This window comes from Musa acuminata, chromosome BXJ2-8, assembly GCF_036884655.1.
Source record: "Musa acuminata AAA Group cultivar baxijiao chromosome BXJ2-8, Cavendish_Baxijiao_AAA, whole genome shotgun sequence".
Taxonomy (NCBI): domain Eukaryota; kingdom Viridiplantae; phylum Streptophyta; class Magnoliopsida; order Zingiberales; family Musaceae; genus Musa; species Musa acuminata.
This window is the reverse complement of record NC_088345.1, coordinates 7,867,770-7,882,176: the sequence shown is the minus strand read 5'-3', so window position 1 is coordinate 7,882,176 and position 14,407 is coordinate 7,867,770. Positions and strand designations below refer to the sequence as shown.

Sequence of the window (14,407 nt, the reverse complement as noted above, 5' to 3'; positions counted from 1 at the left end):
CCTCGAAGTTAACATGATGCACGAGCACCAATATAACATCTCGGACCCCCTATGTGATGATAGATCGTGCTCACGTCACTTGTGGTCATACGAGACGATGTCGCACAAGGAATCGCCCTGGGAACGTGCGAAACAACGTCACATGGCATAAAACTATGCAAGTCAATCCACGCCCGGCGGAGTGTACGGGTAGATCAACCAAAGCATGACAGTCATTAACGAACCATGATCAACCCCTTGGCTAGCACCAAACGATCGAACCTTGGATACTAAAAACACATCACCTACAACTCAACCTCATATTCACTTAGACATTGAAAGAACCCCCCTCCCCACTTGGACACTGAAAGAACCCACCTCAGATTATTCTACCTTGGGTCAATCCAACTGACGATGCTCCGACACAACCTGACCACCTTGGGTCCTTGGGATCGACTCATGTTCACTCCCTGACGATGACGTAAAGTTGTGTAACAATACCTTTTAAACTTTATTGATATGAAATGCTTAATAAGCCCTTCGTTATCTTCAGAATTGGCTGAATCTCATGAGTCGAATCAAGATAATAACCATATCACTATGTTTATGAGAAATTGATAAAATATATTGTATTTATCTCTCTAAATTTATTTAAGGTAGAAATACAGGGGTCATGACACTGTTCTCCAAGTATTGTACGGATCTCGTTTCACCACGGTATCAAATGTAACGGTTGACATGAAACATATTTGACAAGATTGACACGCTTGCTCATACCTTCATCTCTCCATGCATGCCATTTTCTCCTCACCTCCGTTTAAACCATTAGCCGTTGCACTTTCCATCACTGAAACCTGTCAATAAATTGTACACAAGAATTCCATTAGATTGGCAAAATCTAAGAGCCAGATCAGTATTAGATTACCCTCCCCTGTATAGATCTTGGGGGATCTATTGTGTACCTTGGGAGAATCTAAGAAGAGTCCAGCAGCAACCACAGTAATGTCCAATTCCACTCGATGTGCTGCTTGTCGATACCTGAGGAGGAGATGCTGCGACGATTGTGTGTTAGCCCCCTACTTCCCCTCCGCCAACCCCGAAAGATTTGCCTGTGTTCATAGGATCTTTGGCGCCAGCAATGTCGCTCGAATGTTGCAGGTTCTTGTTCTTTCTGCATTCTTGCTATAATCACAATCACTAGTTCATGTGCCCTTCTCTGGATCTGGAACATATGAAAAAATATCCTGCAAAACCAAGACATTTAATTCGACATGGTCAATCCAAAATTAAAGAGAGAATTTTCCAGCAACAAAACACAAGAACTTATATAATGAACATGTACTCGCATCAGTGTGCATAAATATCTTGCAGCAAATTCCAGTGGAGCAAAGAAGACAAGCTGCAGATGCTATTGCATTGGAGGCCTACTGGCGTGTGCAAGATCCAGTTTATGGGAGTGTTGGGGTGATATCGATGCTGCAGAGGGAGATCAGCGTCGCCCAACGTGAGCTGGCTGAGACCCAGGCTCAGGTCTCCATATACACCGCTCAAGTACAGTCCCAGTCGAATCAAATCACACAGGTCCAATACTTGGTGGATAATGCGCACTTGATTCCAAATCAACCTCCCATCCCTGGTCTCTGCCAACCACCAGATATCCCTTAGAAGTTGATCCAAAGTTAAAATGCTTCATGCAACAATTTCTGGTAGAATTTTATTTTAATTTTCTTTCTTGTGAAGACTATTAAGATGTTCTAACCCTTATAGCATGAACTGAAGAAATAAATGTTAGATCAACTTAATGGACCTGACATTCCTGACTAGTTCTTAATATCAGAACGTTCTTGACTATTTATATGAACTAACCTTGCAGCACAACTTTCAACAAATCCAAAAAAACTTTCTTTAAGAGCTGCATCACATATAGTATATCATAACAATGTCACGACAAAGGATCCTTCAAGCAGGTTATGTTTTTGCTGACTCCTAACAGAATTCTTATCACAAGAGCAAGGTAGGCTATTAATGATAAGCAAAACATACCAAGTGATAAGAGCTCTTGAGACAAACATAACTTGAGATGACTGAGCCAGAGGTTTAAACCTTTGATTGAAAGACTGCCCCTACCGTCTTGAAGAACTCCATTAGGAGTTAACAAGGTCAGTGTCAAGAGACATGTTTGGGAAACAGTGTCGACTTTAATGACTTCATATTCATAGTCTTCAGGAACATGCCATGGCTCCCACTCTATAATTAAATATTTAAAGTAGAAAAGTATAAGTAATTAAAAACGGGATAAGTTGCTAAAAGAAAAAAGAAACAAACAGCAAATAAACTAGAGATTTCGTTGTGAGATGTTCATGACAAGAGAGGACTTCAACAGATAGATGAAAAAGGATTTCTAGATTTCACTAAGACCTAGCTCCTCTCAGCTGATGTCTTTGAGCATTACAAGCCAACACAAAGAAGAGAAGTAAAAACACTCAACCTATTTACATAAAGCTTCCAACATCTAGTTCTCTCTTCTCAAGTTCTAATTTTTTGTGCGCTTTTATCATTATTATGACTACCAAATCATGTTAAAAAAAGATAACTACTTATCCATATGAATATGATAAACCACCGCAACCATACCAGAATGCAAGTATGTAGCAGTTTAACTCCATATGTAACCACCAACAACCATACTAAAATGCGAAAGAAACAGTTGCTCTGTATGGACTTATGTTGGTATGACATTCTTCCTAATCTTGATGGTGCATCATTTAGAGCCAATGCCTGAAATGTGCATTCCCTAAGTTAAGGAGAAAAAGATTGACAAAGGTGATCCTAGAAATCAAAGCAGGGCATGATATACAAAAAGACACATCTTATGATCTGCAGAAATTGCGGAAACAAACAAACGAGAGGCATTTATCAGTTTTGGCTTCAATCAAGCTTTGATCTGTAATATATGTCAAACTTATACACTAAATTGCAGATGGAAATTTCTCTCACATATTCCTGTGTTGAACTGCACCAAACTATGTCTCATATATTTGATGTGCAAGACTGTCTAACTTGACTTGTAAGAAGGTTGAACTTCTAAATCAAAAGCTTGAAGCAACAACTGACCTTAGTCACTAAATACAGCAGCTGTAAATCATACCTTCGCGATTGTTTCTTTAGTTTTAAAAAACTAGATTCATCCTGAATTTTGATTTTCTCTTACTTGAGACTCCTAGAAAGACACCTAGTCCAGAATTTGCAACCAGAATTACGTGGCCAGAGTACTGAACTCACTAGTACTTGCCTTGGTGTCCACATTTATAGACTTAATACGTTCAATCACTATGCATAAACACATTAATATTGGACATTAAATAGATAAACATTCCATTTGTCAGCTTTGCCCTTTTTAGTGTATAACAGCAAGATTTCAGTTCAGCCGATTTTAGCATCATCCTTGACCATAAGGATAGGCATGAGAAATGATGCAAATGATGACAAAAATGAGTTTTTACCATCCCTGCACTGAAAAACAAATATAATACAAATTCATTATTTGACATAAAGAATGGTGGTATCATTTTTAAACAAGATAACAACCTTAGTTTCAACCTGCATCTAGTAAATCAGACAATTAGTGCAACCTAGGCTATGAGGTGCCATAGTTTCTACCAAATTCTGGCCAACATTAGGAAGCTTGATGTGTGGATATGTTGAGTGTGCCAGCCAAGTCACATTTTAAAATTAATATGATTCAGCAAAGCATTGTCTAACACCATATTAGACAATCACATCTGCACTTTTCTGAAAAAGCAGGCATAAACCAGATCTCAAATGAGATAACAACTAGCAAGAATAAGACAAATTTCAACATGATGTAGTTGACTAATTTTAACATTTTATGTTCCAGCTAAGTATGTAGGTTACACAGGAGCAAGTATTGTATAATTGATCTCATTGTCAACCACTATTCATCATCCTACCATCCCGACTGTCACAATATGCATGAGCTATTCATTCAAAGAAAAGATCATCTTTTATGGCATTGCCATCCCCATAGTCTTCCTTCTCATCGTGAAACCTATAAAGGTCTTCATTCTAGTGAGACGGCGAGAACAGACAACAAGCAATTCTATGAGACGGATAAGCCATAGAATACTGAAGAGCCTACTCACTCTAAATACCTACTATTTACTAATAAACATGTGAGAAAAGGATGAAAATCTCAAAGATCACTCAGTTTCAGACCCGGGAAGCCCTAAATCACCAATCCGACTCTGGCGAGGAACAGAAAAGAAGAGAAAGGGGGGATCAGAGCAAGGGCGGACCGATCATCATGTAGATGAGGTTGAGATTTTCAAGGGCTTCCTCGATGAGCTCCTCGACCTGGTCAAATCCGAGGCGCTTCTCGACGGCCTCCCTGTCCTCTTCCTCCCGACAGACCTTGAGGCGACAGCGGGTTAAGATCTCGTCATCTACGGCCTCGCGGTAGCCCTCGTCCTCGAGTGTGCGGATTCCGAGGGAGATGAGGCAACCTCCCATGGGCCGGGAACCACCTCAAGTCCCACGATGGCCGTCGTCTCCTTCATCTCCGTCGCCACCTGCATCCACGCGCTTTCATGCCGATTGAAATGGAGAAACTAAAAGGTTTGACAAAGATGAAGATGACCGGTTCAATGCGTTAAAACGTCGATCCAACGGCTCAGATTGTGCACTTTGGGATTTGTTTTAGTTCCGCTTGAGTATAATTTTTAACCGGTTCAACGGACCGACCAAACCAGGTCCGATTCGACCGGGTAATCAATTGATTCGAACCTAAATTAATTATATATGTACATTGGATCCATTCGTACCGCTGGATTTTGCATGCAGTTGTTCTTTCTTTAGTTTTCGTCACGCGCTCACGTCATCCGAAGTAATTGCTACCCGTGCTTTAAGATTAGAGACCCTTCATGATCCACCGAAGCGCACGAGCTGTGAGTTGTCAACGAGGATAGTTTTATCATTTTAAAAGATAAGGGCTTCCTTTCGCCATTTTGGAAATGAGGAACGCTATATAGGAAAATCTAAACTTGAGGCTTGTCTAGAGAAATCGACTAAAATTATATATATATATATATATATATATATATATATATATATATATATATATATTGAAAGATAAAATATAATATTTTAATAAAAAAAGGAGAGAGAAGTGATGATGCCAAATAATATGTTGATCTAATTATATATTACTGAAGTAATTAGTTATTTTTAATATCTCGATCCTTATATTTTTAAAAATTATATTGAGATCCTTATATCAAATTAAAATATTTAACAAAAAATATTATATAATTTTCATCTCGCTTTAGTTTATCAATGAATATATATGATATTTTCATGAAACAATCGATGATAATGTGAAAAAAAAAATGAGATTAAATATTTTACTTTCATAAATATAAAAATCTCAATATAATTTTTAAAATTATATATATCGACTAATTAGATGGGATAATTTATAATTAACTTAAATACTAACTTATATATAGCCATCCACATGCCCCTCCCTCTCTTTTGAGGTTGCCTCTGCCTGTCCCATCCTCAAACTATGTTCCTTCCATCCTTAAACGCCCGTTGACTTTGGTCACGCTGCAGGTACAAACTTCTCATTCGGCGCCATATTTGGACGAGTAAAACAACGAGACATTATTGCCTGGTCTTTGAACACTGAGATCAAATTGCAGGTGATAAGGCGTACACAATGTTCCTCGATGAAGCCCTGTGAATTCCTCTTTAATAAACTGAGATGTTTCCACTTCAACAATGTTCATTCAGAAGCCACTCCTTCCCTTCCACTGCTTTCTGACTCCATCAATCTCCTGCTGCAACTGGAAACCTCATTTAGTAAATCTCATATTTCCTAGCAAGACCAGTACATATATGCACCGCCATCATCATCTCACTCATCTTTTTCTCCTTATGTTTGAAAGAATGAAAGGACAAACACAAAGAAACAACGCATTAAGTTCATCCAGAACCATCAGAATTGCATTCCTACTGCTGTCTGCAAACCTGCAGTGCATGAATGCAATGTCCAATCTCAGTGGCTATCTGCTTTGACAGGCAGCATGCAAACGGCAAAATGAATGAAAAGGAACCATAAATTCCATTCCAAATGAGATGAGGAAAGCTTTCTTCTTCATACTCCCTCCCTGGCTTGTTCTTTCCTGCACATTCCCCTCATTGTGAGGTTTCTTTCAGCTTTTCAAAGGTGAAGAATTGAGCACATCACCAGTCCTTCACTCTCACCCTTCCCTTTCCCCAACTCAACTCGCTCCACTCATGACTCTGATCAACTATCCTACAACCCTAACCTTAACACATCTCCAGTTCTATGCTTCTGCATCCCTCGGTGAAATCTCCTAAAGTGGCTTCTTAATGACAAGAATGCAATCTTTCAACTGAAAGGTTTAGATAAACAACTCAATATACAGAGAGTTACCGAGAGTAAGTAATACAACATAATCAGCAGCAGTAGGTAATCTGTGCGTACGGGAAAGAACGGCTATGATTTCTTTATCCAACTGATCGGAGTCAGAGGAAAATATTGTAGGAAAAATCTCCTAAAATGGAGGAGAAAACACCAATCTCTGTCAGGAGAAGGTCGACCAACGTACCATAACTCTACGACTACTCCTCCTTTCTTATCTCTGAGGGTATCAAGTCCTGCAGCAGCCCGTCGTCCCTGATCGCGGACTCGGCCGTCTGATTGCTGCCCTCGATGGAGGCGGTGAGATCGGAGGTCACCACGATGGTCCGTGGGGCGGCTGAACGGTTGAAATCAAGCGGGGAAGGCGCGAGGTAGCTGCTGAGCAGGGGGAGTTGGAACTCCTTCGTGTTCACCGGCGGCGAAAAGACAAACCCAAGCGGGGGAGGCATGGACGGTTCCGCCGGGAGGAGCGGAGGCGGGGGAGGTGGCGCATGGTGGGCGCCGCGCGGCACGATGGGGCTGGGGTGGTTGTGTTGCCCTTCGTACGTCGTCACCACCACGGCGGGATCGTCCGACGACCGCTCCACCCGCTTCTTCACGCCGCATGTTGCGCTGGTGCAGCGGTAATAGCTCCTGCAGCAGAGAGCCGACAGAAGAAGCGTCAGGCCATGATTGCAGCAAGTTAGGGTAGCGCGGTGGAGATGGAGTGGCAGAGGGAGCAAATAATACCTGGGGAAGCGGCTGTTCTTGACGGCCTTCTGTCCGTATTTGCGCCACCGGTAACCGTCGTCCAAGTGGTCGACCTCGCTCCGCGTCTCGAACGCAAATCTCGGCTCTTTCTGAGGCTTCTGCCCCTTCTTCTTCTTCTTCCCTCCTTCCTCCTTGCATCTCCTGCCATTTTTGTAATGTTTCCCCAACATTAGCTTCGATTTCAATTCCATATTCAAAGATAGCTACAAATCGCAGTGTCGTATGGCATACTCTTTCGTCTCGGCCTCCTGCTCGTTCGCCTCCCCCGCGGTGGCGGGCTTGGTCGGGTTGGCGCCCGTCTCGGTCGAGGAGCACGACATCGACGACGGGTTCGCAGGGAAGTTAACCGCGTCGGAGGACTTCGCTTGGACCGGAGGAGGAGCAGACGCCACACACGTCGCTCTTGCGGCCGGTTGTTGGAACAGGAAGGACGACTGGTGCAGCTCCTGCAGGCCGATCAGCTCGAGGAAGCCCCTGTCCGCGCCATCAGCATCGAGGAACGTCCCTCTCGGGGTCGGAAAGGTGGACGGCGACTGCGCGGAGAACGGCAGCGGGATCTCGGCGGCCGGTTCCTCCATCGTCTCCTCATCTCGCTTATCCATCATCATCATCATCATCTGATCAGCATCAGCAGGTACTGGCCTGCTCTCTCGCTCGTGAGAGTTAGGGTTGGCTTCTTACGGATAGGAACTAGACAGAGAGGAAGACCGGAGAAGACAGAGAGAGAAGACGTAGCTTTTTCTCCTTGTTTCTCTTTAACCGTGCGGGGGGAAAAGAAGGTAAACCAAAAGGGACAGGCGACCGGCGATCGCAGGTGGGCGATGAGGCGTTGATACGGGCGGTGATGGGGAGCGTCGAGCGCGAGCGTGCCGACCCAAACCGGGCGGCTCGTACGAGGGCAAAGACGACTGTAGAGAAGATAGTCACACGTGTGGGTGGGGTGTGGCGCATGTGATCCGACGCGCGAATGACCTATCCATCAGTTGCGCGTGTACTAAATCTGAAAGGGCCTCTTATAATTTTGGTGACATTAAACTTATTTTCAGGAGATACTTAGATCTACTTTATTTTTTGTTAACGCCAAAATTCGTAAGAATAATTAACATGTCAAATTGGGTAGATTTTTGTTGAAATTTTATCAAAAAAATATTATTTCAAAAAAATAAGACAATGATATAGGAGGCATTATGTCTGAAATATTTAACGCAAACAACTTCGAAGAATTTATATTATATCTCTTTAAAGGAAAATACTCAAAATTTATTTATTTATACCTAAAAGATTAGGTTCCAATTACGAAAATAATAATTTACTTTAGTTGTAAAGGAGATAAAAAATAATCATTTACTTTAGTTGCTAGAGGAGCAGGAGGAGAGACTAGAAAGCATTTAGGTTTCAGTAGCCACATCTAACTTTGGAGTTAGAAGAAGCGAAGAAAAGTTCCATCTTTGAGCACGACGACGATGGTGGGCATGGTTATGATCGCCTTCCGGTAACTCATCGAAGCCAGAAGAGAGAGAGAGAGAGAGAGAGAGAGAGAGAGAGAGAGAGAGATCTGCCCGGTGGTGGATATCCGTCACGAACATCGACTACATCAATCTCCACCATGGGATGAAGAAGAAGATAAGGTTTGGCGCTGGTTACGTCAATGATCGCGTCCATGGCAGTCGAGAAGCGAGGTGGAAGGCGAAGGAAAGAGGAACCCGTGCTAAGTCTTCACGTCCACTTCACTTCCTCTCTTTCTCCTCTTCTTTTTTTTTTCTTCTCTTCCTTGGGACTTTTGGAGGAACGAAGGAAAGCGATTTGGAATTGGAATTCGAGCGCTTGGCCGGTGATCGGTAGGATTTAATTAATGGACTTTACAGCGATCTAGACGAGGATGGGAACGGTGATTAGGACCTCAGAAAAGGCAGCAGTTCTTTGTTCTTTCGGTTTGTTGTATCTCCATTTTTGCAGTGTTTATTACGTGAAGCCTATGTCCTCATTGAAGACGATGCACTTGTTCGATGTTACGGATGGCAAAAAGGAGGGCCAGGTTGCAAGCTTGACACCGCCCGTCCCTGCATCGGACGGCTCCCAAGCGTCCCACGAACCCTCTCTTCCGTTCTCTCGATCCGAGAGGGACGCGTATACTAACACACCGCGCACGCCATTCCTCGGTCGCTTTGCTTCACACCTTCCTCCCCTCTTCCCTTAGTATCATTATTTTCTCTCTCAGAGTTCGAGACCATTGACTTCGTTGCTTGGTGGACGGGTTTCGGGGAGACGCACAAGTCACGGGGAGGCGTGAGATCGTTAACCCCAAAGACGAGTATACCACGTGGCCCAGATCGACACGGGAACAGAAACGTTGATTCTGCCCGTCAGTGACGTGGGGGTGCTGACGTCGTCCGATAATATCGTGAGGACAAACAATTATGTGATTACATAATCAACAATTATTATGTCACGGCGTTACGTCCAATCCGAGGTGGATTAATTGGGACTGCGCGCATGAAGATTTGAAGGCATCAATTTTATGATGCTATGATGCGTCCAAATCTGATTTTAAGGTGATGGACGCTCGTTGTGGTAAGGCACAACACATTGAATCCATTCGGTGGCTGAAGAGAAGCCTACAGACTTGTCATGTACGTCACAAGAATTCCTTGCCTATGAATGTGGGTTGGCTATCAACAACGACAACAACAAATCAGCTTCGGTTTCGCTTCGCTCGTCGGAGCACGCAGACAACGTATCGACCACCATCGCATGCATGGCTTCGACTAGCACTCGCGAACCTTTGACGGAGTCGGCGGCCGGCCGGATGAGCCCGTCGAGCTCCATGGACCCGCCATCCGGCACGAGCTACCGGAGCACCTGAAACCAGCTCCCGTCATGAGCGGCCTGTTGGGCCTTCGGCGCGACTCCTCATCCTCTTTTGCGCTCGGTGCATCGAGGCCTGACGCCGAAACGGGCTTGGGCCGGCGCGGCGTGACCCATCGAGAACCATGACCAATCCTGCGGATGGTAAGGATGCCTCCATGCTCTTGGTGCTCAAACATCTTGTCTCTCAGGTCCTTATATATGTCTTGGAGACACCCTCTTATGTCTGTGGTGCTAATTGTGCATATAGGAATGGGCACTAAATCTGCTATCATTGTGGCATAGGCGCATGTTCTCCTAACTCAATGCACATGGACTCACATGATGCCATGAAACCCCCATCCTCTCTCTTCCCACTATTCTCATGCTTTCTCTCACCTAAACACCCTGGATTATTCCCATTGCCTCACAAATGGAGGGGACTCCTTCGTCACGGCTAAAGCTAAGTGACACTGTCATGGGTGGGTCCCATCTTGTTGGGTTGCTAAAACATGACAGGTGTTGCGTTAGCCAATTAGGTTGTTGTTTCTCTGGAGGAAAACCCTAGAGAATAATATAGTTGACGATCCGAGATTGGATTATTGTGCATGCTTGCATGCGTTAAGAAAGAGTAGGGAGCTTAGATCTTAGTGTTGGGATAAGGATGAGCTTGTTCCCTTTCATCAAGAAGTAGCATAAACAAAACACTTGTACAATTATGATTCAGCATGTCTGGTGCAGGAAGACATGGGGTCTGTAGGCATGGAGGAGATTGCTGAATGAGGAACAAGAAGGGATGAGACAATTAGGCCAAGAGAATCCCCATGTGCTACTCCTCCTCCTCACTGGATGACTACAATCAGATTCCATACTTAATTGCTCAAAGCAAGCATCTTTGACATCTGGCAAAGTTTAGGTACAAACTAAAGTTAGGTTTTGGAACTTGTTGCTGCTTGTTTAATTGCACAGGAGATGGCATTGAGTCAATTGCTTGTTTAATGTGCTCTCTTCATACTTTTTATAATAATGAATCTCATTGTCACCTGCATAATTAGGTGTCTTTGACAGTAACCTTTCTGATTGAAGGATCACATGTCTATCCATAAGCCATCAATATGACTGCTAACACACACTTAATTGGATACATACTTGATTATTATTATTTTTCTTCTTTGTTGGGGGAAAGAGGAGAGAGCAAATAGTCTTAATCAGCCTGCAAACAATCACTATATATATATATATATATATATATATATATATATATACCATTAACTTAAGCGTAGGTACAAGCTGCCGAAAGATGTGGTTGATGTGTCCTGCATCTACTCCTTGTTTGGATGTGATCAGGTTTAATTGATGTCTAGTGTAGGACATGCATTTGGCTCAAGACTAAGCTATGGATTCTAATAATTTAGGACAATTGTAGGTTCTGGGTTTTCAAAGTCTGTACATTATTTTATAACCTTGAGACATGAACTAAGTTAGGGTTCCTTTTACTGATGGCACAGGGAGTTGTGGCCATGCACTTGATTTGAGAACTTCACTGCGGACAAGGATCTCAATCTTATTCTTATAGCAAACATAAATAGTAGATGACTACTTCCAATATTTTCTGTCAACTTTTTTCTGCTAATGTTTTAGCTAATGAAAAGCTATCCGATATGTCCTTACCGACGACTACTCAAGGTTTACTACCAATTATTCTTACTGCTATGGTAATAAAATTGTTGGCTTTATGTAGAATTTTAGAGAGAAAGGGAAGAAGATAGTAAAAGAAACCATCAATACTTTCAATCTATAGTGTATTATTTTATTTAAAATAATGTTAGAATTTTTGTAAAAATGTCGAATCTATCTTCCATACTACAATAGTCCACTCCATTTGAATTTCTCCTTTTATCAATCAGTTCATGAATAAAATATTATCAAATTTTGATATGTTTGTGGAAGATAAGATTCTTCATTATTGAAATAATAAACTTATTATCGTAGTAGATTTTAGTTAGTTCATCTTATTTTTCTTGAAAATCTATTAGAATTCTTCCAAGTTCAATTGTTTAACACGTTGCACTTGTAGTCGTAACATATTTAATTTTAGAGCTTGCAACACATTCTTATTTTTTTTATTGTTCATAAAATCACACCTAAGCTGGTTATAAATTTTGAAATATTTTTTCTATCATCTTGGATTTATATATATAAAGTTGGCTCATTTAAATTTTTTAAAAAGTTATATTAAAGACAATACTCATTCAAGTTATATAATGCTTTATCCAATTTATACATTTTTATATTCTAATCCTTTAATTTTAAATCCTTTAGACTATTTTAATAAACCTCATCTTACAACTTTTCATTCAAAAAGATTAATTTAATATCAAATTAATAAACTGACCATTTGAGGCTATCAATACTAATACTATCCTAATTATATCAATTATAGTGATCGGAGTACATTTTTTTGAAATACCAAACCTGAAAATTGAGTATACACTTTGTCAACTAAATGGGCTTTATGTTTTTGCACCAATTTGTCAATATTAAATTTTGACTTGTATACCCACTTGAATCTAATTACTTTTTTTCCTGTGTAAATATACTAACTTTTTAGGTTTTAGTTTTCTTAATAGCTTGTAGTTCATCATTTATTGCTTGCACCATCTTTTTTAGTTGTAACTTCAAAACAAGTAAGTTTCAAAGCAAAAAATATAAAATTACTATACTAATATAGACTACAAAATTTGTTTGAAAGTGTTTCAAAATTACTAGAATCACTTGAATTAGAATTATTCAAGAGAAAATTCAGATGAGGTATTAACAATAGGTAATATATTATAGGTCTTATTGACTTCTTCTCCCATAACTATTGGAATTTGAATAGCTAGTTCCAAGCTTCTTCTTTATTAAAAATAACATTACTACTTATGATTAATTTCTTAGTTGTAGGATCATAAAATATAAGATCTTTTACCTCGTTACTATATCTCACAAATATGCATTTAATACTTTTACCATTAAGTTTGGTTTTTTTAAGAAACATAAAAATAAGTAATACAACCAAATACCTTTAGGTGATTTATATATGCTTTATGTTTAATCATGCTTGTAAAGTGTTTTTCTTTATACTATCTTAGTAGGATAGTAGTTTAACAAATATACTATTTTACTCAGTTTTTTTTTAAAACTCTTTTGGTACTATGTTTTCTTTAAGCACTTTTATTCTTCGATTCTATTTTACCGAAAAGTATAGCTTATAGTCAGTTTATTGTAAATGTTTGCATTCTTAAAAAAAAAAAAAAGTAAATTCACCCTTTTCATATAGTTCTAATAAAACAATCACTTTAATTTCTTTTTCATATGCTTTGAAACTTTTAAAATAAGAGAAGGCTTCAGTTTTTTATCTAAAAAATATACCCACATCATTCTTATGCAATCATATATAAATAACAAAAACTATTTACTTCCACCAGTAAAACAATTTACATAGGTCCACAGATATCTACATAAATAGTTCAAATTATTATTTAGCTCTCTAAGATGATTTGTCGAAATTTCTCTATTATTTTCTAAAAACATAAGATTCATAAAGAGTATCTTTATTATTGTCAAAGAAATTTCTTTTGATTTAATAGTTTTAATCCATCATGATTCAGATGACCATATCTTTTATACTATAATGTCAATTTATCAATGATAGTAGCAGTTAATGCACATAAGGAAAATTTTAATTTTAAAAATAATAAAAAAATATTTTATTTTATTATCATCATAACGATCACTATCAATTTTTTAATATTTTTTTTTTATCATAAATCAAATATTTATTTAAAAAATAACATAATATCTATTTCTAATCAATTGTTCTATATTAATAAGATTTTATTTTAAACATCACATCACTAATAAAGTTTATCAGGTTTGACAGTAATTGTTCTTTTTTTTATTTAAACATTACTATCATATTTCATCTATGTTGTAGATCTGATCTAATCATTAAATATCTAAAATAAACTTTTGTTTCTTATCATATGATTATTTATTACTATCCAAAAACTAAACAGATGTAGAATATTCTTCATTAGATGTCATAAAAAATATTTTATTCATTCATATTTTCACTATTATTTATCTTCGTAATAATTTACTTAATTTTTGTTCCAATAATTTTTTTCAATATGACCATATTTTTATTTAAATAATCATTTACAAAGATGAATATTTAGATTTTTATCTGTGTACTAACAATCTTTTTCAATATATCTTTTTTTTACAACAAAAACATTAACGAGTTTTCTTGTTACCTTCATTAGAGTTTCTTTGACTCTTATTTGATTCGATCTCATTCCTTGTCTCGAGCATTAGATTGTC

The 14,407-nt window shown here is 39.4% G+C and overlaps 2 protein-coding genes across 4 annotated transcripts; both read right to left on the bottom strand.

Annotated features, from left to right (window-relative positions):
• Nucleotides 1–582: 582 nt before the first annotated feature.
• Nucleotides 583–4,602, bottom strand: LOC135619015 (uncharacterized). 3 transcript variants are annotated; one of them, XM_065120555.1, is made up of 5 exons: nucleotides 4,296–4,602; nucleotides 2,023–2,226; nucleotides 1,322–1,619; nucleotides 942–1,223; nucleotides 583–833 (listed from the first exon to the last, which is right to left on the bottom strand). In XM_065120555.1, the coding sequence occupies exons 1-3, from the start codon at nucleotides 4,507–4,509 to the stop codon at nucleotides 1,327–1,329; spliced, it is 711 nt and encodes a 236-aa protein (XP_064976627.1). In that variant the 5' UTR covers nucleotides 4,510–4,602; the 3' UTR covers nucleotides 583–833; nucleotides 942–1,223; nucleotides 1,322–1,326. The 3 variants fall into 3 exon arrangements, 1 of the variants encoding a protein (XP_064976627.1); XR_010489268.1 differs by lacking the exon at nucleotides 2,023–2,226; XR_010489269.1 differs by lacking the exon at nucleotides 2,023–2,226 and having other exon boundaries at nucleotides 1,322–1,612.
• Nucleotides 4,603–6,505: 1,903 nt separating this feature from the next.
• Nucleotides 6,506–8,350, bottom strand: LOC135618164 (probable WRKY transcription factor 48). The gene is made up of 3 exons (XM_065119020.1): nucleotides 7,427–8,350; nucleotides 7,175–7,336; nucleotides 6,506–7,078 (listed from the first exon to the last, which is right to left on the bottom strand). Exons 1-3 carry the CDS (start codon nucleotides 7,810–7,812, stop codon nucleotides 6,646–6,648), a joined length of 981 nt encoding a protein of 326 aa, XP_064975092.1. The 5' UTR covers nucleotides 7,813–8,350; the 3' UTR covers nucleotides 6,506–6,645.
• Between the last annotated feature and the right edge of the window lie 6,057 nt (nucleotides 8,351–14,407).

Excerpts from the sequence above, each read along its gene's own strand:
- LOC135619015 (XM_065120555.1), bottom strand. The coding sequence starts at position 4,509 with ATGGGAGGTTGCCTCATCTCCCTCGGAATCCGCACACTCGAGGACGAG. Across the intron at positions 2,227-4,295 it reads CCTCATCTACATGATGATCG|AGTGGGAGCCATGGCATGTT; the intron begins GTCCGCCCTTGC and ends ATTTAATTATAG. Across the intron at positions 1,620-2,022 it reads TCAAGAGCTCTTATCACTTG|AGACCAGGGATGGGAGGTTG; the intron begins GTATGTTTTGCT and ends GGTGGTTGGCAG.
- LOC135618164 (XM_065119020.1), bottom strand. The coding sequence starts at position 7,812 with ATGATGATGATGATGATGGATAAGCGAGATGAGGAGACGATGGAGGAA. Across the intron at positions 7,337-7,426 it reads CAGGAGGCCGAGACGAAAGA|GAGATGCAAGGAGGAAGGAG; the intron begins GTATGCCATACG and ends CAAAAATGGCAG. Across the intron at positions 7,079-7,174 it reads AAGAACAGCCGCTTCCCCAG|GAGCTATTACCGCTGCACCA; the intron begins GTATTATTTGCT and ends TCTCTGCTGCAG.